The sequence below is a fragment of the Leuciscus leuciscus genome (assembly GCF_965113295.1).
Source record: "Leuciscus leuciscus genome assembly, chromosome: 21".
Lineage (NCBI taxonomy): Eukaryota > Metazoa > Chordata > Actinopteri > Cypriniformes > Leuciscidae > Leuciscus > Leuciscus leuciscus.
Window position 1 is genome coordinate 22,159,158 of NC_138745.1, and position 24,770 is coordinate 22,183,927.

The following is a 24,770-nucleotide window of genomic DNA, read 5'->3' on the forward strand; positions in this document are numbered from 1 at the left end:
TAGCGTGCTGAGGAAACGCTGCTCGCGTGAGTTCCCTCGCGAGCATCGATGTGATTCTGTTACCCTCTCATTTTCCCAAATTACACGACTTACACGTCGCATTGAATGCCATTGACTGTGTCTTTCGGGTTTATCCAGGGTAGTGTTTGGAGGTGAAGTGACTAATCTCGGAGGCACATATGCGCTCCTTACGCCCCGTATAATTGGCGCGTTCCTTTTATTTGGGTGTATTTTTACCTATTTAATGAACAAACTCTCCCGGACATCAACAGGGTGACTCACTCACCTCGTGAATGCAATTGAAGACAGTGCTGCCCGACCACTAACGGCCACTGGAATTATGTCCTTTTTCTTACTGTCTCTTGTCTATCAGGGGCTTACCACATGAGGGTGCCCACAGGTTTACAGTGGGCACTAACAGTGGCATCTCCAGGGTAACCACATGCCCTTGGGCAGGTAGTCACATCACTTTGTGGTGTACTTCATTCCGTGGGATGCCCACTGCTTAAAGGTGTGGTCAGAGGGAGAGATAATGTGCTCTGTGAAGCCTTGCTGAAAGTGTAATGACCCTTAAGTGCACTTCACCAGTAAACTGCCCTGGTGCTTTGGGTGTCTGCCAGACCAAGTGTCTTATTTAAGATCTTGGTTTATTTTATACTGTGTTTCTACCAATGGATGTTGTTGCTAAACAGCTTGACACGTCTACATTTTCAGTGGGTTATTGTTGTACTATGTAATGGCATTTAAAAGATTAATTTGATATGATGCACTTAATGTGTAAATTTTTACACCGTACTTAGGCTATATAAAAAAAATACCTGCATGTATTTACATCTGTAATTAAGTTCTGTAATTCCAACTATAATTACACTGTTGACCCTTCCCTTACATGCAGGGCCGTCTCAAGCATGGGGTGGGGCCAAGTGTGAGTTAAGGGGTTGAAGGGTAGAGGGTAGGCTAGTTGGAAGAGGATTGCTTTCCCGTTGGTCCATTCGCAACCGCATTCCGGGGGTCGCCTTCAGTCCGTTCGGCCGCCTAAAGCACGGGGCCCTAAGAACGGCCCTGCTTACACCTTAACCCACTCTTAAACCTAACTATACAACCAAACCTGTTCCTAACTTTAAACCCATCCCACTTCAATGGAGGCAAAACTGTTTTGCAATACAGCATGAACACGATAAGTTCATTGTACTAAACTTAAATTTTTTTTTGATGTACTGTAAGTAGTAAAGATACGTAATATAAAGTGGGACTGAATATTTAGTGTGAATATACTTTGACAGTATGTAGGTTGGCTTGCAAACAGAAAATCTGACAGAAAACCTTTACTAAACCCATGGGCAAAGCAAGTGTTCTTCATTACTATTTTATTTCCTTTTCTGCTGGAGCAACATTGTGTTTTATTTGCTGAGTTGCCGCAACAGCATCTGCATAAAAACAATTAAGTGTTTATGAAGAGCTAACCCAAACTCCGTTTACAGGATAGACAGAAGTTTGATGACAAACTTGGAGAAATTCCACACCGCTGAAGCTTTCAGCTTGTGACCATGTGGTAGTGCCATGCAAACAAGATGCATCCATGTTTCGATTGGCGAATTCAACACTGCGAGAGTAATGGAACTGGCTTAAAGTAAACGCAGGTCGTTTTTTCGCCGTAGTTGTAATTTCCTGACATTACCTTTTCATTAGAATCTCAAAATCCATTAATACAGTCTGTCCCTCATTTAAACCAACATTTTCACACCAGCCACAAGCCTTAAATAGGAGTTGAGCAGCCACTGAACGTTGCGCTGTTGGGGCTACTTAAAGAAAGCCACAGACAAGATTTGTTCAAATCATTGGGCCTTGTGGAAAATATAAACTGTTGAACAATTACACCCATTAGAGATTGTTAAAAGTGATTCAAAGCTTTTCCACACATACTTAATGCCATTACTGTGTCCAACCTGAATGGCATTAGTGTCTTTCATGCTGGCAAACACAATGTCTTGAAGAATAATTGTGTGTTGAGCTGTTGGTTCATTTTTTTCCCACCTTTCCTTTCTTTCTCAAGCAGTGTTTTTCTTTTAAAGACGGTTTCCTAAAATACATCAATGCCTGTGAAGTATGCGTGTCGTGTTTTGTTTAGTAATCTACTGGGTCGCCTGGCTCTGTGTTTTGGCACGCTGTTATCTTTTCAGGTTGCACTGTTTTCAGAGGTAATACTGTTCCTTTTTTGAAGTGGCTGCTTATTCGTGTGGTTGGTGTATTGAGGTTGGCAACTTCGTGACCTCATATTAAGAAGCCTGTTTGCATGCTGACAAAGCAGAGTTTATTTTAGATTTCAGGAGAACAAAGGAACTTTCGATATAACATTACATAGAGCACATTTAGACATGCTGCCATTATTTGATTCACCGATAGCATTATGAGCAACTAGCAGCAGTACATCAAATATGTAAAAACCATAAAAGATTGTGGCACATAAGGATGATTGGCAGCAGTTTGATATATCTGGTCCGATCAGTTACCACCACCTTCTCATGCTGTGTAAAAATCCAAAGCAAAAAGCTCCCATTACACTGTCTCGAACACACTATATGAGCAGAAAAAAATCTGATAATCATCAGCAGTTGGCCTGCTGCTGTACTCCCTCTGTCTGTCTTTTTCCGTCTCGGTCTCGACCTCCTCTCTCTTTCTCTCACCCATGTTGGGTGCTGAGCGCTTGATGAACACATCCTGATGAAAAGTCAAGGATAATATCATTCTTGGTCCAAAGCCACAAGCCTCCCAGGTAGGTTTAGAACCCAGAAAGGAGAAGGTCTGTGCTGCTGTAGATCTTATGTCCAGTGCTTAATGTGTGTGTGTGAGAGAGGTAGGTAAGGTATAGTATATACATTTATAGCTGGTTGCTATTATATATCAGACTCATTTATTGGCATAATTTTTTCTATAATAATATAATACAAGTAACCAATACAATTCTACATTTAATGGGTTTATTTCAATTTATTTATCTTTGGAGTCTACAGCTCTATATATTGATGTATATATTGTGTGTATGTATGCCTTTTATGAACGCTATCAAACGTAAAGTTAGGTATTTCTTTATTTTATTGAGTGATTTTTACGAGTGCTAAATCCTACCCTCACCTGTGTGTTGAGCGATGTGATTCGAGAAAGATGAGAGTAACAAGTGCAACTGATCGGAGAAGCTAAGAGATAGTAAAGAAGTTGTTTAATCAATAATTTGTTGTATTAAAACATTGAATTGTGTATAGTAACAAGTGTAAGACATGCACGTTTTGAATTTGAATTATTGTGTTTCAAAGAATTATTTTGTTCTCCGTATATGTTTTGCCCCACATAGCGGCCTTCATTCTTTAGCGGTACGGATCTATAATACAGACTGTTTATTCTAAAGAAAACTGGTGCAAGACACTTGCTTGATGGTTTATTGATCCGTTGAGGACCATGTAGTGGCCAGATTAATGCGAGAAACATTTACATTCAATCATTTAGCAGACGCTTTTATCCAAAGTGACTTACAAATGAGGAGAGCAATAAGAAATCAGACCCACAATAGGGCAACAATATGTGAACCTGGACCACAAAACCAGTCACAAGAGTAAAGTTTTTTTTTAATTGAGATTTATACATCATCTGAATAAATAAGCTTTCCATTGATTAGGATTGGACAATATTTGGCCGAGATACAACTATTTGAAAATCTGGAATCTGAGGGTGCAAAAAAATCGAAACATTGAGAAAATCGCCTTTAAAGTTGTCGATTTATGTTCGCGATTTTGCTGCATCCACTCACAAAAATAAATGTTTTATATATTTACGGTAGGGAATTTACAAAATATCTTTATGGAACATGATCCTTACTTAATATCCTAATGATTTTTGGCATAAAAGAAAAATCTATAATTTTGACCTATACAATGTATTATTCTTAGCTATTGCCACAAATATACCCGTGTGACTTGTGACTGTTTTGTGGTCCAGGGTCACATATGTAAGTGCCAGTTAGTCTAGCAGAGTACATGTACAATTATTTTATTTTTTTTATAAATAAAAAATAAATAGATAGATATACAGAATAGAATAATAAGTGTTAGTATTAATAGGTCAAGTGTTAACGAAAAATATGCGTCTTTAGCCGTTTCTTGAAAATGGCGAAAGACTCTTCAGCTCAGGTTGAGTTAGGCATGTCATTCCACCAGCACTGAACAGTCACGGTAACGGTCCGTCTAAGTAATTTTGTGCCTCTTTGGGATGGCACCACAAGGTGCAGTTCACTTGCACAAGGAACATAGGTCTGAAGTAGTGAGTTTAGGTATAGGGGTGCAGAGCAGAACCAGTGGTTGTTCTGTAGGCAAACATCAGTGCCTTGAATTTGATGAGAGCGGCCATTGGCAACCAGTGCAAATTGATGAAGAGAGGTGTGACATACGCTCTCTTCGGCTTCTTAAAAACCACTTTTGCTGCAGCATTCTGGATCAGTTGCAGAGGTTTGACAGTGCATGCTGGAAGGCCTGCCAAGAGAGCAAAAATGCTGGATAGAACAAGAGCCTGGACAAGGAGTTGTAGAAAGGGTCTGATCTTTCTAATCTTGTATAAGGCAAATCTGCAGGACCGGGCAGTTCTAGCAATGTGGTGTTTGAAATGTAACTTATCATTAATCACAACTTCAAGGTTCCTGGCTGTTCTGGATGGAGTTATGGTTGAGGAACCTAGCTGAATGGTTGTAATAAAGTTGTAATGAAGTGTTGGCTTGGCTGAGACCACAAGCAGTTCTGTCTTTGCAAGGTTGAGTTGAAGGTGGTGGTCCTTCATCCAGCAAGAATTGTCTGTCAGGGAGGCTGAGATGTGAGCAGCTACCGTTGTATCATCTGGCTGGAATGAGAGGTAGGGTTGTGTGTCATCTGCTTAGCAGTGATAGGAAAAACCATGTTTCTGAATGACAGATCCTAGTGATGACATGTAGATGAAGAAGAGAAGTGGTCCATGCACTGAGGCCTGAGGCACTCCAGTCGCTAGATGTTGTGACTTATGCTGGGTACACACCAAAAGATTTTTTACATTTTATAAGATTTTCAAAACGTGATAGACCACAAACATGAGGACAAAAAATCCAAGATTTAACCATTTTGCTCCTATAGCGTGTGGTGTGCCATGATGTGACAAAGACAGCACACCACACACAAACAGATTTTCAACCAGGGGCCGGTTGCATAAAAATAGCCCTTATGTTAAGACTGTGTCTTAAGTACTAGTATGACCACCTAGCGTTGAGTCAAGGGACAATCAGTATTACTTTCTAGTATCAAATTAGACCAATCTACGTTTTTATATAACTGACTTAAAACAGTTATGAACAGTCATAAAGAAAAAAATGTGATGATTAAGTTGTAAGACTAGTCTTAACCGTTTATGCAACCGGCCCCAGAGCTGTGAACACAGGAAATCTCGCAAAATCTCGCGAGACTTCAGAATAAGCATGCCGGACGATAAAAAATTGCGATGATAGTGTTTGGAATGATTTTGTTGTTGGAACAACAATACTTGTTGGAATTATCAACAAGCTGATCCTCCATTTCTGCTGTCCACATCAATTTCACTTTGTGCTGTGCCATGACTGCGTTTGTTATGCTTCCGTCTTCCATCATCTTGCTTTCTGATTCGATATTGTTTCGTTTCATCGTTTTCGTTTCATAATCTCCAGAGCGTGCCCGTGTTTGTCCTCAGGGGTTCCCCACACACATCAGGATTTCTGATCGTAAATATTCAACATGTTAAATATTTATGATTCATGATCGGTGCGGCTCCGACGTTCTTCCGAGCAGGCTCGGACACTCTTAACACACCTCACACCAAGGGAAAATCTGATAAAATAATCTGCAGAACCATCAAGATAATCAGGACATAGCTAGGATTGTCGGAAGAGGGGAAATCGGCCCAAAATCAGCCCGATTATCTTTTGGTGTTTACCCAGCATTAGACACCTTAAATGACAACCTAAATAACCTACCTGAGAGGTAAGACTTGAACCATTGAAGTACGGTTTCTGAGATTCCCTTTCGTCATGAGGGTTAACAGGAGCATCTGGTGGTTAACTATGAAGCAGCAGCAGACAGGCTATGAGGGAAGAGTCTGTGGCATGTCTTCAGAGAATGTGAGTGAAGGGGCCAGTTTGTTGTTTCTAAGGCCACCACGTACTTCGGCCTAACTTTGCTGTAGGCACATATTTTTTAAACCCATGCAGTTTCCTTCATAATTCAAAGAAAGACAGGTAGATGGCGCTACAAATATAATATAATATAATATAATCTTTGACTCTTTCTGCAGGTTATATTGTTAAGCCTGTAGTTGGCATAGATAACTGTTTTTATGAATGAGTCATTCAAATCACAGGAAAGTGACTGGCTGCTTTTGGAATCACATACTCTCTGAGTTGTCATTTTCATGTGACCTACAGCATTATTTGAGTCACTTCACTGACATTCATAAATCCTCTCTCGTGGCCTCATGGGATAGTGATGTGTGGGCACTTCAGAATATTGGCATAAGTATTAGTTTATCAGGTCGTTTTTAGCCTATGTTTTATGAATACTGTGAATTTGGACATACTATATACACATACTGTTTTTCATTTACTATATAGTATAGAAGTATGCATTTTTGCACCCACTGTCTTTATGTGTGAGTGACTGAATTGTTCACTCAACTGATTTGTTAAAACAACTACTTCATTTAGAAACGATAATAAACAAAGCCTTTAAGCCTCTGCCAGCTTAGTTGCTTCAGCAATAGGTAGAAATAATGCAAAAGTAATAATCCCATTGGCTAGCAGTCATCGCCCACATTTTGATTTAGCAAATCAATTCTGGCGAATGTAGAAAATGCGATTAATATTCATGAGCCCAACAGTCTCCCTGGCAACAATGCAATCTAGCGAAAATATTACACATTTTCTGACTATTAAATGCTTAAATGTTAATGCTGCTAAACAGATTAAACATTTTACATTTTGGTAAGATTTAATGAGATTTGAATCTTCTGATTATTGTTAATGTTGACCATGCACACACACAAAAAAAATCATACTTTTTAGTTCTAATTCTTAAAGCTCATATACCACATATTATTAAAAGTTTTCTGATCATTCTTATGCCCCTGGGTGATATCGTACTACAGGTGAATTTTCCTATTATAATAAATCTGTACTCCATAAACTATGTTACCATAAGCATGGCCTGTCAGTACCGATGCAGTCTTTATTAAAGTCATTGAGCTCTTTATAGGGGACAGGTCTGAAAGCCGACCCAGACACTGTGGTATTTGCGCACTCATTTTTCTGTTTATTTATTGTTAGGCCGGCTAGTTATTTACACTTTATGGATGGGAATGTCAGAATTCATTTGAGGCAGTTAAACCGTTTAAGAGAAAAAGAGACAGAGGGAGGGAACTGGAGCAATAAGGAGAGAGTGAGTGAGCAAACCAAAACCATCTAGTTATGCAAAGGCATTACAAGACATATTTAACCTTTGAGAGCGTATTACATTTTGAGGGTTTGTGACCACAAAAGAACAGAAACTTAACACTTTGTTGCAACATACTGTGTGAACTAGTGCATGTATGTGTGTAAAAGCAAAACAACAAAAACTAAATTATCTAAAAAGCAAGCCAGATCTTTGGTTTGTGAACTAAGTGAACACACAGTTCAAGTTTATTTTCACAGCCGTGATGCTCTGCTCCCCATTTGGCTTTATATTAAAACACAGCCTTCTTGTCCTCTTAAGAGAAAACAAAGCCACTTCTGATATTTGGAAGAAAATTTTACTAGTCATTAGTTTCTTTATGAAGAATTCTAACCCACTGCCTAGGGAGCTGCGGGAACCTTCCACTTCAAACAGACGCGTTTCATTTTCACAAAAAAGAGCACATGCGCAAGCACTTGCATTACATCGCTCCATCCCAGCACGACCTTAAGTAAACACACTGAATTATGATTTTATACAAATGAGACTGTATTCAATGTAATTCAATCAAAATCTAATAAGGAAAAGGTTCCTGGTTGTTTTGATGAGGTCATATTTCTCGGTGAGGGCAGAGATGGAGGTTTAGGTGAAGCATGACCGCAACATTTCTCAGCGTATTTCCCTCCCTACTGATTTCCAAATATTAAGGGCTCAACTGGTAATTGTGTGTGTATGTGGTGACAAAACCTCTTATTAGCTTTGAATAATTTCCTTGATCAAATAACAGATCCAAGTAAAGTGTTTTCAGGATACTTTGAGACCCATGTTTTTTCCCCTCCGCTCAAAGAGAAAACTTCAGATTTCAGGTAGCTATCAGTATTTTTTAAAAACAAAAGTATGGCTGGATAAGAAGTGAACTGAAGTTTGAACATGCTTAGGCAGTGCGGTTGAGAACGGTCTGCACTTTTGAGCTGACTGGGCAGGAAGACAGACGCTAGCGCACTAATTCTCATCCCAATGACTTAAACATGTCCTCTGTCCTCAACTCACCATCCCATAAATTCCTCTCCTTCAGTCAAACACGCAACATTTGTTTAATGATGTTAGTTAGGCATGTCCTACTAGTCATCAACCTCAGAGAGAGAAACAGAGAGGGACAGAGATGGATGAAGGGGTGAAGTAAAAAAGAAGGGTAGCGGTTGTAACATCTGCACTGCTTGGGTTTAAAAGGGCCTTATTTATTTTTGGTGATCAGAGTCGTATACTCAGAAGACAATGATTCTCATTTAGAGTCTCTTAGTTTATAGTCTGTTGAAGTAAACTGCACTTAGCCATACATGATAGACTCAACACAGGAGAATCAAGTATGACAAATGCGGAGCCACAGGAAATCAGTTGTAATCAAGCTCGATATTGATTCCAAAATTCAAATATTCAGTTCCATTTGTCTCCTACTTTCTGTCTTTAAAGCGGCAGTCTGTAGTTTTTCCTCTTCGTCGCCATCTCTGTTCGAAATCTGCAATTGCAGTTATTCGCAGAATTATCAGCTTTACGCGGGTTGTGCCTCGGCACGGCACAGCGCGGATGAATCCAATGTTTTGAGGAGAATGTGCGGCTGTCAGTCACCGCACCGGTGTGGATACTGTCATTCGGAATCACAGATCCTACTTTTTGGAAGTATGACCAACATAAGAATTTTCACCAGAAAATGTAATCTGAACAAGTCCACTTTTGTTCTGACCAACTAAGGGAAAAAAAGCATTGCAGTAAATCGCGCTGATTAAATCTAACGATCGCTTATCATATCATGTCAAACCATGCAAATTATACTTTGTTCTCAAATTGTTAATTTTAACAACATCAGCATTGCGTGACTACATTTAATGTGTATTAGGGATACCTGTAGTTCAGTTTCCATTTCTGTGCAGTCTAATTTGTAATTGTCATACCAACAAATTAATGTTCCTTAGAACTGGTTCTTACCTGTCCAGCAAAAAAAAAGCTGTCTCTGCGTCCGTTTTGAACCCCTTCAAAACACGGAGTTCAGCTAACCTTTCAAAAGCCCTTCTGATATTTATCCTTGTTTGCGCATGGGCCTGGTTGCAGTCTCTTTTTTTCTGTAGCCACTCCGAAGTCTTTTGCATTTTACAACGGGTGAATCTCCAGTTGTCACTGGTGAGTGTCGTTTGAACCTTTATGGATCTGCCATCAAATTGATGTTTAATTATATCAAGTGCTATGAGAAAAGGCTATAAATCTCCACCTCCAACATCCTCACACGCAATATAGCCTACTAGCCGAGACTCCTTCTTTATGTGTACAGATGTGACGTAATGACGCAAAGACATGCTTGAATTTCCTGCGGAAATCCACCAGTACCACTGGAATTAAAAACATTATTACAAGCTTACCGTTTTGAATCGAGCTAAGGCAAGTAGATCGTTTTGAACACCGGCTGCTTATGTACTTGCTCAAAAATGTATTTTGGATCATTTTTAACCCCAAAAAAGATACGGACTGCAGCTTTAAATGACATTTACTGTAGAAAGACCGCAAATGTGATTTTTTTGGGGGGTGGGGGGGTTATCGCCACAAATGGGGGTCTGATTTCACTTTGACGTCACGTGACCGGCCAATGACTTTAGGAATCTTCTGATGTAGATGTCTGCACAGGATGAATTTTTTAGTCCTGCTTCAACAAGATGCTGTCCTGCTCCCTTATGCAAAAATATGGGTAAGATGACTATAAGGTCCCATTAGTTAGCATAATAAATTAACTAACATTAACCAACAATGATACAGTATTTATTAAACTTTATAGTTTATAAAAATACAACTGTTCATTGTTAGGTCATGTTAGCTCAGGTCCATTAATATTACAGGAGTTAACAGATAAAACCTTTAACAATGTTTTTTATTTATTTACTTTTTATAATTCATAAATATTTAAATGAATATCAACTGAGATTAATAAATGCTTTTCATTGCTAGTTAACAAATGAATTGACTTCCCTCCCCCTGTTCCGCCTCCGCTCCACCACACTCGTGGAATCTTGTGTCAGTTTCTGGAGCATCTGGAATCCACTGCTTACCCTCTGGTGTCCTTCATTTCAGAGTCACACTCAAGACCTTCGGGGACCAAATGGTCCGGGAGGGTGGGAATAATATTTATAAAAAAAAATCATAATTTTTTTTTTTTACTTGTTTTTTATAATATTTTTTCTTTTCTTTTTTGGTGTTTTGAGATAATTTTATGATTTATAATTAATATTTATGCAATAATTATGACCCATTTTTTCCCATTGAATATAATATAATTTTTTTATATATATAATTTTTTTTTTTTTTTTTTTTACAGCTGTATTTTTTGTGTGTTCACATACCTAATACCATAAAAGTCACCAAATTTCGTAACATTCCGATGAAGCTGTGATTTTTAAAAATTCAAAACAGATTTTTGTAATCTGAATTTATTAGTGTGTATGTGTATAAAAGTGTGTTTGTGTGTGTGTGTGTGTGTGTGTGTGTGGATGTGTCTGTTTTGCACTCTTGATGTTTTATAGATTCACCCCTTCACTGTTGTGTGCTTTTTTTCTGGATCGTGGCTGATTTGTAGATTGTACGCACAAAAAAACTCTGTATTTTCACATTTTTGCCAATTTCCCATTCATTTCCTATGGCGGACCATTTGGTCCCGAAGACCTTGAGTGTGACTATTTTTTTTACAACCACTTAGACTATTCAAATCCTGTCGCCAATTTTTTTGGGTGTTCATATACCAAGTACCAACAAAGTCACCAAATTTCGGACCATTCCGATGAAGCTATGATTTTATAAAAAAATTTATTTAAACATTTTGGGACCATTTGGTCCGAAGAACACCAGAGGAACTTCTGTTCTGTCATGAATCCCTTTTGTTTTATGTTGCAAGATTTTTATTTTGAAATTATTTTGTCTTGCTCTGCCTATGTTCTCTTCCTGTGGTTTGTTCCTGTTTGCCTTTGGCTGAATCCGAAATCGCCCGTATTTCAATCCTTGTTTGTTGGTCATTGTCTTTAAACCTCAATGTAAAGCTGTGTTTCCTATGTCTTCATGTTTGGGTTATTGCCATCGGCTTCCTATTTGGATTATCTTTTTGTTTGTGTCTCTATGGAATAAAGACTGCTTGCAAAGAGATTCTCACCTCTCCTCGTCCTTGCCATGACACCTGTGCCTTTAAACCTTTTTTTGTAGCTCAATAGACAAATAACATTCTGTACCTGAAAAAACTTTTATTTAATCTTTAGATATTTATATTTTGTGGGAATTATTTTTATTTTTATTCATTATTTCCCTGTCCTGTTCCTTTAAAGCTGCTTGAACCCCTCAGTATTGTACAAAGCACTATATAAATAAAGGTGACTTGATTTTATTTTAGTCAAAAATATAAATATAGTTCAAATCAACCTATCTACAGTAGGTTACACCAACTAAAGTTACGACTCGGGTTCAGATCAGGTAAAAACTTTTTTACAGTGCAGCATTGACATTTGAGTCAAATATAATGTTATATGACAAATTTCCACTGCTTGTTCCACTAGTTTGCGTAATTGTATATTTGCTTGTTTTGTTGTTTTGCATTCATTATATCTGGTAGAGAAAGTACTGGACATTGGATTGATGCCGATAATATAAAACATGATTATTTTTTAAGGATTACATTTTATGGGTCTGTCTGAGCAAAAGGCATGCTGCTGCTGTACTGTTGAGGTGGTCTCATTTTCCTCATACACGCTCCTACTTTTAACAGGCAAAATTAATGAGGACATTGAGAGGAGCCATCACCATATTTTTTCAATAACAAATAATAACGCAAAATACTCCATCTCATCAGGGAACTGTTGCACGTCAATTATGCACAAAATCATATTTACTCAGAAGGGACCTGCTACTGCACTGTTCCAAGTTCTCCAAGCATTGAGCCCATTCACGTCACCGCTGATTGAATTTATGAGCATTTCATTCATATTAATGGGACTGTCTTTGTCTGCTTGAAACTATCACCAAATCACGTGTGCAAATGTTCTTTTGGTTTTATTTTCTCTAAATGTTATGTATGCTGTCTTCATAACAATTGTGAAGAGCTTGTGAGGCCATCAGAGAGAGAGAGAGAGAAGAAAGAGAGAGAGAGGAAGAAAATATGGTGAGTGTTTCTACTTCAATCAGTAAGCAGTCTTCAATTACAGGGTTGCATGAACTTCACATCACCAGATGTGCCTTTTATTCAGACATGTGGACATCAGAACCTGCTGCATTTGTGAATGTGTTGTATTCATGCTCTAAACCATTTCAGAGAATGCAAACTGTGGAACATTTGGTGTGTACACACATAGAAGAAAGCATTTATATAGAGGGAAAAGGCTAAGACAAGGGTGATCCAGGTTTATGTGGACTCCAAATAATTAATTAATGTCATTTTTAGCTTTGGCTAAATGCTTCCTATTATTACAGAGCTGAAGTAACATAAATAAACACACATTGGTCATCACAGCTGATCCATTTATACTCATTGAGTGGGGGGTAAAAACAAATTTGTTCCCCTCCTCGGTTGAGATTGGGAGGAAGATTATATCTGTGTTGCTTGCGGTCACCTTTTACTCATATTTAGCCTTCTCATTGGCCAGTGCCAGGCGTCGAATGTTGGCCACACAGCTGGCTGCCGCCTCCTGTAGGATCTCGTCCGTGGATCCGATCATGACGAGCAGGAGCTGTGACGGAGAGAGGAACATGTCAGAAACAGCCATCATAACCATCCAATAATGAAAACGCTGGCCAACATTCTCCTTTCATTAGACAGAACGAAAACCGCATAGCTACAATAACAGTCATTCACGAAGGCTTCTTACAAGCAGTTCTTTCCTGGGGCTTTAAGGAGACATCTAATCTGTTATTAAGCTATAAATGCAACTGTTTGCACACTGCAGACTTTTGCCAGAGGAGTTTACAGCTCCTGCAGCTGCCAAGGCTCGCTGCCTACTGGATGGCAGAGTACTGTGCCGGCTCATTAACTCACATATCAGTGTTTTTAGTTATGTTGAGAGAGCGAGGCAAGAGGTAGAAAGTGAGCATATGGCACAGAACCTTTGTGTGAGTGGAGTATATTAGCAGAATTGTGTTTGTTACAGTAATGAATAGGTTTAGTAGTTGTTTATAAACTCTCCTCTGAACATTTGGCCATGTACTAAACCACACAGTCTGGCCGAACTCTCCCTCAGATCAAAGGTCATATCAGATCCCTCCACTTTAGCCTTGTTCTTGTTTAGCCTCTTTTGATCCTTGTTCTCAAAAACGGGTTTCCTGACTCTAAAAAATACCACTTTCCAGAACATTCTGGCTATATATTAAAATGTTTCCTTCTATTGTACAATGAGAGTTACTTATTATACTGTCACACTAAGTGAACCTAAAGGGTAGAGTTTGTGCCAATGCCACACTGTGGTCAAGTTATACAACATGGTATAATGCAGTTGTCGGAGGAGAGAGAGACAGACAGACAGACAGACAGAAAGACTAGTGGTGAGTTGTGTTCATAAATCTAAATAAACACAAACTGTGGGCAAAGACACTGGCACAAGTATTAAAAATCTGTTTGGTATATGTGTGTCCTTCAATCCAGTACCAATAGGAGGTCAATTCATTGAGCTTCATCCAGTACGTCCCAGACTCCCAGCACATTTAGGACAGACATTTTACTTTACCAAGCAGGCCTTGGTCAAATCAGATTCCCAGGTCTTTTTGATTTGATAAAAATATATTGTGAATAAATAAATAAATAATTATCTGTTCATTTATTCAGCATTTCCGAATTTCAAAATTCTGGCTGATAGCAATACTGTGAGTCAATGATTATTTTCATGTTATGGCCGATAACCAATAAATGGCCAATATTAAAATTTGATACAATACTGAAATATAAAACAAAAATCATAAAGCAGTCAATTTTAAATGCATTTTAAGTTATAATGTACAGTATAAAAATGGATATTCAATTTGAGATTTGCTAAAAATTACATTTAACAATGTTTTTTAATTATTAGTTTTAACTTAAGTTAGCATTTAATGAGAGCAGTGTAAAAGTGTAAAACAAAAAACAACAATAACAAAAACAACTCTGTAGCACTTTATTTTACATACCTGTTTTGCATGTTCATTCCATTTACTAAATATTATCTTTAGGGGTGTAACGATATTCAAACCGAACCGTAAAACTGCGATACAACAGCCACGGTTCGAACCGCGATACTCTCATGTCGAACCGAACGCGCCTCGCCCCCTGCTGCTGCGCCCCAACTCTCACATCACTTTGTCACAAAACTATTTTTTTCTTCCTTGACATTTGATTAAATAGTTATTAATGAGTACACTTTTAACAACTAATAAGAGCTGTAGTTTTACTAAATATTATTATAATATTATTTACTAAATAAAGTGCATGTCACGTGATTTGGGTGATCGATCACGCTCGAGAGTTTACATACGCACTTCAGGATGTAAGGCATATTGAGATTGAAGACCCTCCGGTCACAACCACTGACTCATACAGCAGCAACAGCAGCAGTGCTGATCACGACACTTGAGAATGATCACCGACACCTGTCATCATCCAATATGATGACATATCACAGCATTTTTTAATCATCGTTTTGAGACAAATCATTGTTTGTTTTGCGAACATAATCCTCTGCCGTCTGGTCGCTTCCGCTTCAAGCCGGACTCGTCTCGCGCTAACGGTAATTCCTTTTCACTGTCCACGTTTTGATTTCGGCAAATCAATTTTAGCGAATGCAAACAACGTGATTATTGTTCATGAGTCCAACATCCAGCCACGCAAGAAAACATGTAATCTACCTGAGGGAATAATATGCCCACAAAACATTTCTGATTATTATTAATGTTTAAAACGGTTTTGTTTTCCCCCCCCAGGATTCTATGAAGAATGTAAAGATCATAAGAGATTTATTTGAAATAGAAAGCTTGTGTAACACTATAAATGTACTGTCACTTTTGATTAACGTAATGCATCCTTGCTGAATAAAAGTAGGCAATTACTTTCTTTAATTTCTTTCCCCCAAAAAATAATCTTACAAAAACCTCAAACTTTTGAACTGTAGGCCTATGTATAATGTTAAAAAAGCTTTCTATTTCAGATAAATGTTGTTATTTTGAATGGTGGTTTGTTTGTAATGTGACATTTTGTTTGTATGACATTACAATTATTTTTAGAATTAAATTGTACATAAATAGGTTAAGCAATACAAATGTGTTTGTCTGATAACCTTTTAAACATATACTTAACTGTCTGCAGACAATGAAATGATGTACATATGTGCGATACAGTACAAATATTTTGAGTGTCCCCTGTTTTCCTATAAAGAACCACGATTGTCCCGCATTTTACTTTTCTGAAGTTGGCAACCCTACTCAGGTGTGCAGTTTATTTCTGACTAGTCAGTGGAGGCATTTATTTCATTTTAGTTAACTCAGGTGTGCTAAGTGCTCTAAAGAAAACGTGAAGCCACTGTATAAAGTTAAGTTAATAAAGTTAAAGTTAATAAGTTAAATTATTGTTGTTGTTGTTTTTATTAAGTTAAAAGTTAATCTAGCGTTATTATTGCTGGTGCCCTGCCATGAACCCTGCCCCCACAGCAAACAGAACCGAACCGTGGCTCCAAAACCGTGATATGAACCGAACCGTGGCATTGGTGTATCGTTACACCCCTAATTATCTTATATTAACTTACCTTATATTACCCAGTACTTTTGGTAAGTACACTGTAACGTATGAGCATGTACTGTGAAATAAACTGAAACTAAAAACCGATAACCAACATGACACCAATATAAAGTACAGTACATCCCTAAAATTCTGTCTAAAAGCAGTATTAGAGCTTGTGGATTTGGCTGTCAGTATAAAGTGTAAAGTGTGTTAGAGCAAAGTTTGATCTCTTTTCATGTTATACACACACACAGCAAGTTTATATAGACAACACTGAGCCAACAGAGACAAGCAAGACATTTCCAGAATTCCCTGCTAAAAGTTCAATAGTGAAGAATAAACAGATGGAAAGACTAATGTTCTATCTGTGAGCTCCACCAGATTCCTCAACTGAACTGACATGCACAACAAACTGGGAAAACGACAGCTTTGATACCGTCTCTCCTCCTGTAGAGTCTTTATTTGTTAAAACTGCTTCCAAGTTCTTTACATAATTTCAGGCTGAATGTATCAGTTATCATGTTCAGCTGGATTTGCCATTTTAAAATAGATCCCAAAACACCTCGAAGAGGCGAACGGATGCAAGCACGAGGCCGCAGCAACATGCCAGCATGTTCAGACAAGCTGCTTTTGTGAGCAGTCAGAGGATGCCCGCGACAGGGTTAGCCACCGTTTGCCAGAACTCATAGAGTGTTATTCAGCCGTGGCCAGACAGGGGCTCCTAGGGCCTGGAGCGGAGCCTCAGATAAGCACTGCTCTCTGTCTACCCCTGCCCCTCTCTGCTCTCCCAGCTGGTTTCTCAACAGACTATAATAGCCCACTTGTTAAAAACTCCCAAACCTCAGTAACATGATAACTTGCCTCATGTTTGAAAAATGAATGAGAGCCTCTAAGACTTTCTTCTGTCTTATACGCCGCAAGAGTGGGAGGATCCTGACCTCCAGGAAGGTAGAGCGAAAACATGTTTTCCCAGGCTTCTCTTTCAGTACAAGCACATGTACATAAGTTCTCACACATGTACGCATGCTTGCACACACATGCTATGTCACGCATGTAGGTGTTGCGGTGTTAAGTGCAGCAGCGGTAAGCTGCCGTTTCCTGAGGAGAAAAGCCCCCCGTTCACCCGCCTCTCCTTGTTCTCGTCCTCTTTCACTCTTTACTACCTATTTACTTTCCTTCTCCATTCACAACATTGCTGGACTATAGAACCCAGTTTTAAACGGCTTGTGTCCTAAATGACCTGTGAAATTGTTCTTGTGATCTGCACACAAAATAAACATACAACAGATTTATTTCAGGTTCAGTAAACTGTATTTACACATAAGAGATATAGTTTCTTCTAAGCAAAATTTACATTACTACTGAAATATAGTGAAATGAATTGAAATCTAATCAAAATGAATCCAAATTGGAATTGAAATGAAACAAGAAATTACAAACAGCCCTCCTTTATATAAGAGGAAATTTACTGATGTGCTTATTTATATGTAAATAGACAAATATGCAAATACTGTAAGAACATTAACCCCAGGGTTTGGGAATGTAAGTCTGAAACGGTAGCTTATAAAAACCCAGGGTTTAGAATAACCCAAGTGTGAAAAGCCCTGAAGTCTTAAGGCTGTTCATGTCATCTAAACGCATCTCTTAAATCTTTTTCTACTCTCACACCTGAGGTACCCTGCATTCCTCACCTCAGACGAAACAGAGGGTCGAGTCATGCTGTTTCAAGACATAAAACACTGCAAACTTCAGACACATGCTACAGTAGCCAGATCAGAGCGCTCAGCGAGAGAGTGAGAGAGAAAGAGAGAGTGAAGGGAGACTGTATAGCCTGAGTGTGTATTAGGACGTCATCTGCTTGCCATATCCACAACAGCTTTAACCTGCTACACACAGACCATGACTAAAAGGAAACGCATAGAATATTTCTACAGGTCGAGGCTGAATCATGCTCTTTTTATATCTCTCCTTCATATTTTGCACATTTATGCTCATTTGCATGCAATGTAAACACATCAACAGGACAAGAGGGAAAACACACAGGCTCAGGACAGTAGAAACATCAGAGGACTTTCACACATGGCAAGCGTAGGTTCGCAGTCCACAAAAAATTACCAGGATCTGGCAACTCTCACCATTTGGAATCCTCTCTGATGAAAATGGCAGATAATTACCGTTCGTATTTTGTAATTTGTCTCGCAAAGGTATTTTTGCCTATGAAAGGGGTTCTTTAATAGAAAAATCTAGCTAAAGCTGTCTGCGAGGATTTATGGTTTCAACAAACAATCTGTAAAGCTGTGGCGGTGTGCTGGAGGGAAAGGGAGAACGGATGAAAAGAGTTTTCTGAGCATCAGAATGAAAGCTGTGAGATACTGAGCGTATATGTCAAATCAAACGGAACGTGTTTAATTGACACATGCTACAGGACGCTCATACACACAACATGTTGAACAGTGTTCAAAGTGTGTATGAGTCTTTCAGAGATCAGCAACCCTAGCCACATTAGTTCCCAAGTGGGCTGAACTTTCATACGTCTGTTTTTTGAGGTGTAACACACTTGTAAAATCACAAAAAGGCTTTTGTTTCAGAACCAATTTAAAATGTTCTTTCATATTTTATGAAATATTCAAATGGAATATTAAAAGTTGTTTTTTTGAGTTTAAATAATTTGTGTAAAAAGTGTAAAGGCAGAAATTGGAGAGGCTGGAGGGTGCTGAGACCATCTCTAATGTATTTTCCAGTGTGAAATATTTTCTTCTCAATGCTTAATTTCCTCTGCTAAAGCTTAGGGGACTGAGTTCTACACCATTAAGAACATCAAGCAGCAAAGTTACAGACAGAACATAAGTCTGAGAGGGCACAGCATGCAAAGTGAGAAAGGGAGAGAGAGTGAAGGAAATCATTACAGCTCTAAGCTGTTGGGTGTACAAGAGCTTCTGACTCTGAAATACGATTGCAATAATAGCAAGAGGCAGTCTTGAGTTTTACACCCCTTCATAAATTAGACTGCAGTGCAGACATCGTTCCCCGATAAACTCTCTCTCTCGAAACCCATTTACAATGGTAGGAAATATTGTTTTAACACGTCTTCTGTCACATTAGCCTATATATCATATTTTAAATGCACGGTTGTGCTCAGGTTGAAGCAGAAAATGTGTCAATCAGAACAAGTGAGGGCACAACTGAAGGCTGGTTGGTGCAACACATGTGCTGTCCAGTTTTTGTCATTGCTTGAACCGGGCAAAAAAACATTCGCCTTAACGACTTTTGCAAATTGGACATTACTCTTTTGGAACACCCAAAGTTCAGTCCAGCCTCCAATTATGGGCTGAACTGAACCACATTCACGGCACCAGCACATCAGACTACAGCACACCATTAAAGGAACATGGGAAAAAATATTTGGCTGCAACACGACAACCACTCTCATAATTTATATCCAGTTGTTATTGGGGGTGTGGGGGAGGCTTTTAACTGTATGTACGAGCACTCAAAGAGTTTTCTCATGTGAAAATCTCATTGGGAAAGCAAAATGTGGTTAAATTTGAATATTTGCAAAACATGTTTTTTTTTCACCCAAACTGAATTGCAGTGTACATGGCAAAAATAAAATGTCATACATCTTTTATTGAAGAATACGTAGTTCACTAGTGTTAACTGCAAGCACATTCGTCAGATAGAAAGTATTTGGGGTCTAGGTTTAGCCCAGTCTGAGTAAATGAAGGTTGTTGGTTTAGGCTATAAAAGACATCCTAGATTTGCACTGTCAGAAAAAAAAGTGCAAAAATAGTATCTCTAGACTAGAGAGGTACATCAGCTTGTCACTGGGGCAGTACCCTTAAAGGGACAACTTACTTATCTACACCTAAAAGATATGCACAGTTGTACATTGTAATATGTACTAAGGTACTACTATACATCTTTCAGGGAAAATAATATAAAAGATGTCCCGTTAAGGCTACTGCATCAGTGGCAACATTTTAAAGGTAAAATTTTTCTGAGTGTGGAATAGCATGTTTAGGGGTTGTGCTAATCACTAGGTAGGTTACATTATAGAGTTATATCATCCATAGCAAAACGTAAGTATATACTGTACTTCAAGTTCATTTATTAAAGTAAAAAAACAAGTAAGGCTTCAAGTATATTTTTAAGTATACTTTATCAATCTACAAGAAGTATATTTGTAAGTGTACAATTTCAATACTACCAGGGACTCTTTCCCCGCCAGTGTTTTAACAAAAAAAAGTTGCCAGTCAGCACCAGCATTTTTGATCATTTGCATAGAATTTTCATGGCCCCCAGATTATTTTGTTGTATGAATATCTAAACATGCAATATATCAAAAGAAACAACAGAGCCTCTGCTATCAACACGAGAGCAAGTTTCATAAAAAATTCAACATTTTGAGCGGAGAAAAATCACGTTTTTGTAAAAGACTATGAACGGAAAAAGCATAATGGAGCACTTTAACTAATGATAACAAATATAAATACTGTAAAACATGTATTGCTCATTGTTAGTTAATGTTAGTTAATGCATTAATCGTAAAGTGTTACTGATGCATTAGGTTTAGCAGCTGCAGTCTAGAAGTGTCATTCTAACAGCCACATCTTGAAATGCTTGATTTTTTGGCATTAGTGGAGAGCATTTTTCCCTAAATAACCCTGTAAGCACTACAATAAAACCTACATCACACCTAACACATAAATCTTTTTAGTTACTTGTAAATTGAGCAATTATTACAAAAAGTTTTAAAGACCATGTAAGGCATTGTTGTCTAACATAGTGTGTATCTTTTGATTTGAGTGCCATATTGAGTGGATTCCAGAAACTGCCACTCAGAAAGTATCCCAGCAGTGTTCTGTCACTCCAGACCAGTCTGCCCAGGCCAAAGTCATGCCACAGTCACATTCTGCTCCTTCTTCCCAGCAGCTTGCTGAGCAACCGTTCCCCGCGCAACAGCCTTTCAATGCTCAGCAGCCCTGGCATGCTAGGGCACAGGGGATAACTGGGGGGTGGCGGAGTGAAGCTCAGAATACACACTGCTGTTTGCTCTACTGAATTCCCATGACGGTTAGAAAACACTCTTATTTCCGCCAGCCATCCCCCCTACAACCCATCAACCCTACCCCCACAACCCTTCACCCCCACCTCACTTTGAAAAATAAGAAAACATGCCTTGTTCTCCAGTCCTCGTTGCTTGAAAATAGTCCAAATACATCCTTTCAAAGCTTAATAGTGATGCTTTCACGTCACACGCTGCAGAGAGCCAACTCTGCTTGCACTATGCAAGCTGAGGTTTTAGCGGCTAGTAATGCATAAAAGGAGACGTACAAGCAGGTCAGTATGCAAACATATAAAACAAACATCAAGTATGATCAGTACCTTGACCACTCCATTTTCGTGCATGGTGATGCAGTTGTTAGGGTCTTTAGACAGCTCAAACAGAGCCAGGGCTGTCGCTTGGTGCACCGAAGGGTCATTTGAGCGGAGGTAGCGTACCAGTGGAGCTACAGCTCCAGCCTCCCCAAACGACACACAATTACTTCCCCATGTACAGCAGCAGGCGATAGCTTCTGCTAGGTACCGCCGTAACTTATCGTCCCCCTGTACATCCACACAAAGAGAGAGAGAGAAACTAATTAAATAAAGTGAAAGTTACTTATTTTCAAAATAGTTTTATTTTCAGTAACAGAAAAAGTATATTACACCTATTGTGAAAAGACTATGGATGAACTTCATAAGGGTTTTATAGAAAAATTCAAGAGAAGTGAATTTGTCAATGCGAAACATGGCTGGAGCAGCACTCACAGTGTTGGTGAGATTGGCCAACATGGGAACCACACCATGGTCTGTAATAACTGCCAGGTTCTCCACATCTTTGGCAATTTTGGCAATGGCTGCGCACACACTGGCCAGCACATCTTTATTCTGTGATTTTAGCAAGTTAACAATGAGCTCCAAACCACCCACAAAGGAACGCACCATTTCCCCAGCATCCTGAAACACAGAGAAAACAAGAAATTGTCATGAATTGTGATTGTACACCAAAACATGGTTGATTCAGAAGGCTATTGTATGCTTTATCATGTGAAATCATTCACTGAACTATTGAGAATAGCTCAATTTCTCTTGGAGACACTCAAGCACGCTTTGGGGTGTGACACAGGCTGCGAAATTCAGCAAGTCTGTACTCATTCTGTCACACAGGAAACCTGTACATGTCAAACTCAATCAGTCCACAGTACCTAGAGTATATACTCACTTCAGAAAGGAAATATGTGTACATATACATATACATATGCAGAATACATTTCCCATGTGAGTAAAGTAGAGCTGGTTTTAGGCTTGATGGTACCATGATAGAGGGCACGTTTTCTCCTTGGGTCACATGGAGGCTCATGCCAAAGTCATGACAGGCAGCAGAGGGCCAACCACAGTAGAATAGTGGGCATTAAAAATACACATACCATACATACACATATCACACAGAAATGGCAACTTTAGTTCCAGTCTAGTCAATTCAGTGGTGCCAGAGGGTATGAAGCATGCCAGCATGGCACCAGGCTGTTTAGAACGATTATAAAATAGTACAGTGATATCTTTATTGATGGTACAGAAGCACATCATTGTGGTTTTGGAATCAGATGAAGCCAAACATTCACTTCAGTAAGCAAGCCTTTCTTGTATTGTGGAATTATTATGGAGTACCACAGGTTGCTGCTTCTGTTCTGGTCATGTACAACAAGACACAACCATGTCTGAGTTCACCTCAGTGTGAATCAGATCCTTCTAACCTGTAGAACAAAGTCTAAAGTGCAGTCCTCAGGGGTTCTCCTGAGAAAAATAAATCTGCCCCTCTATAACCCTGTATTTCACAACACAGCTTAACCCTAATAAACCCTTGCACACAGCACAGTAAAAAGCAGCCTTCCACCCTGCACACCCAGAAAGAGAAGCTGAGACCCAGCGCAGGTCAAGCGTGCAGAGTGCAGTGAAGACCGCAGCATCAGAGAGGAGCCTCTAAAGTCATGCCAAAGGATGAGCTCTGTGTTTAGTGTGTCTGGGCAAAGATCAGGAGGAGAGGGAGAATCTGCAGCGTGTCTCACAGGAAATGGCAGTATAGGAATACTGATGAACACTGGGAAATAGAGAGAGAGAGAGAAAGAGAGAGAAGCGGGAGCAGAAGAGGAAGTATGGCAGAGCCACCAGCTGCGGAGGGTCACTGAGGAACCCTTTCAACCCAGGGCCCACAAAAACATCCCCAACTAAGTTCCACATCAGCAAACACAGCACGAAGTAAGACATGCAGAGAGAGAGAGGAAGAGCGAGGGAGAAAGAGAGAGAACGGATGAAACACAAACAGAGTACAAAAACCAATGTAAGCCAAGCTGAAAGAGGGAGAGGAAAAGAGTGTGAAAATGAGAGATAAAATTGAAGGAACTGCACTCAAAAGACATTATAGCATTAAGGGAAGTGAGACAGGCATAACATTTTAAAATGTATGCATTAGGCAGATCCAAAGCAACATAAAAGAACTAGTGTCACAGAAAGCCGATTGTGTCGTCACCTCACATCACCTGTCTTGTTGTGCCTGAACATACTGTAAATACTATGTTCCAACGTATACCAATTCTCACAAACGTTTTGTACCTGCTTGGTGGAGAATATGGAAAAATAACTCTCCATACCAGCAGATGGCAGTAGTCTGTATTGGGTGTACAAGGAAGAGCGAAGACTGCAGAAATGCAAATGGCAAACATAGTAGCATTTGTCAAATTTGACAGTCATATCAATAGGAATCCACAGGATCTGGAATTTTGTAGAAGAGTGAAAAGTTTTTCCACACAGATTTCGCAATGGGATCAAGTTAGTCACATCGATTTGCCATGTTAACCAACAAAAATTTTGATTTCTTTGTGAGCTGTGCTTTATACACCACTACACTATTGACAATAAACAAATCACTTTTTTTGCCAGAAATTTTTTGCCAAAATAGCTAATGTGGCCACACTTTGATTCTTTGGGGTAATTAAGCACAGTCCTCATTAAAGCAGACAGCCTTACATGCTACATGCCGAACATCATCTGCCAGTAAAGGAACAAAGCACAATCATACAGTAGCACATAATCACTAGAGGATTCATAGTAAGTACCAGCTGTGAGTGCTGGTAGGGATTTTGAAGCCCCCAGATGTGGTTCTTCAAGCATGATTTTCATAAATCTGGCCCTGCAGCTGCTAACTCAATCCACATGGGGCTTTATCTAAATAACTGCTGCTGTGTGGCTGATCAGGTTCCCAGCGTGGATGGGTACATCATTTAACATAGTCCTGCCACCAACCCTAACTCTCCTCTGAACCATTGCAATACATGAAGTGAACATGCATTGTTTTTAGCCACACATCACAGCAAGGAGAAAGAAAAAATACAAAATTCAGAAGCAGAAAACTGTTTGTTTAGACAAAAAATAAACATACATTATACAAACAATGTTCTTTTATTTGTAACTGTGCGGATAATCTACAAGAACAATGACGCATTTGTGTT

At 39.0% G+C, this 24,770-nt stretch overlaps 1 protein-coding gene across 2 annotated transcripts in view; it reads right to left on the minus strand.

The window, feature by feature from the left end:
- Positions 1 to 12,693: 12,693 nt before the first annotated feature.
- The window catches only part of odad2 (outer dynein arm docking complex subunit 2), a 58,840-nt gene continuing 46,763 nt past the window's right edge, over positions 12,694 to 24,770 (minus strand). For both annotated transcript variants that reach the window (XM_082151727.1, XM_082151726.1), the window contains exons 18-20: positions 22,033 to 22,221; positions 21,607 to 21,828; positions 12,694 to 13,213 (exon numbers count right to left, since the gene is read on the minus strand). In XM_082151727.1, coding sequence (XP_082007853.1) covers positions 13,100 to 13,213; positions 21,607 to 21,828; positions 22,033 to 22,221 — 525 coding nt within the window. In that variant the 3' untranslated portion in view covers positions 12,694 to 13,099. The remainder of the gene's footprint in view (positions 13,214 to 21,606; positions 21,829 to 22,032; positions 22,222 to 24,770) is intronic.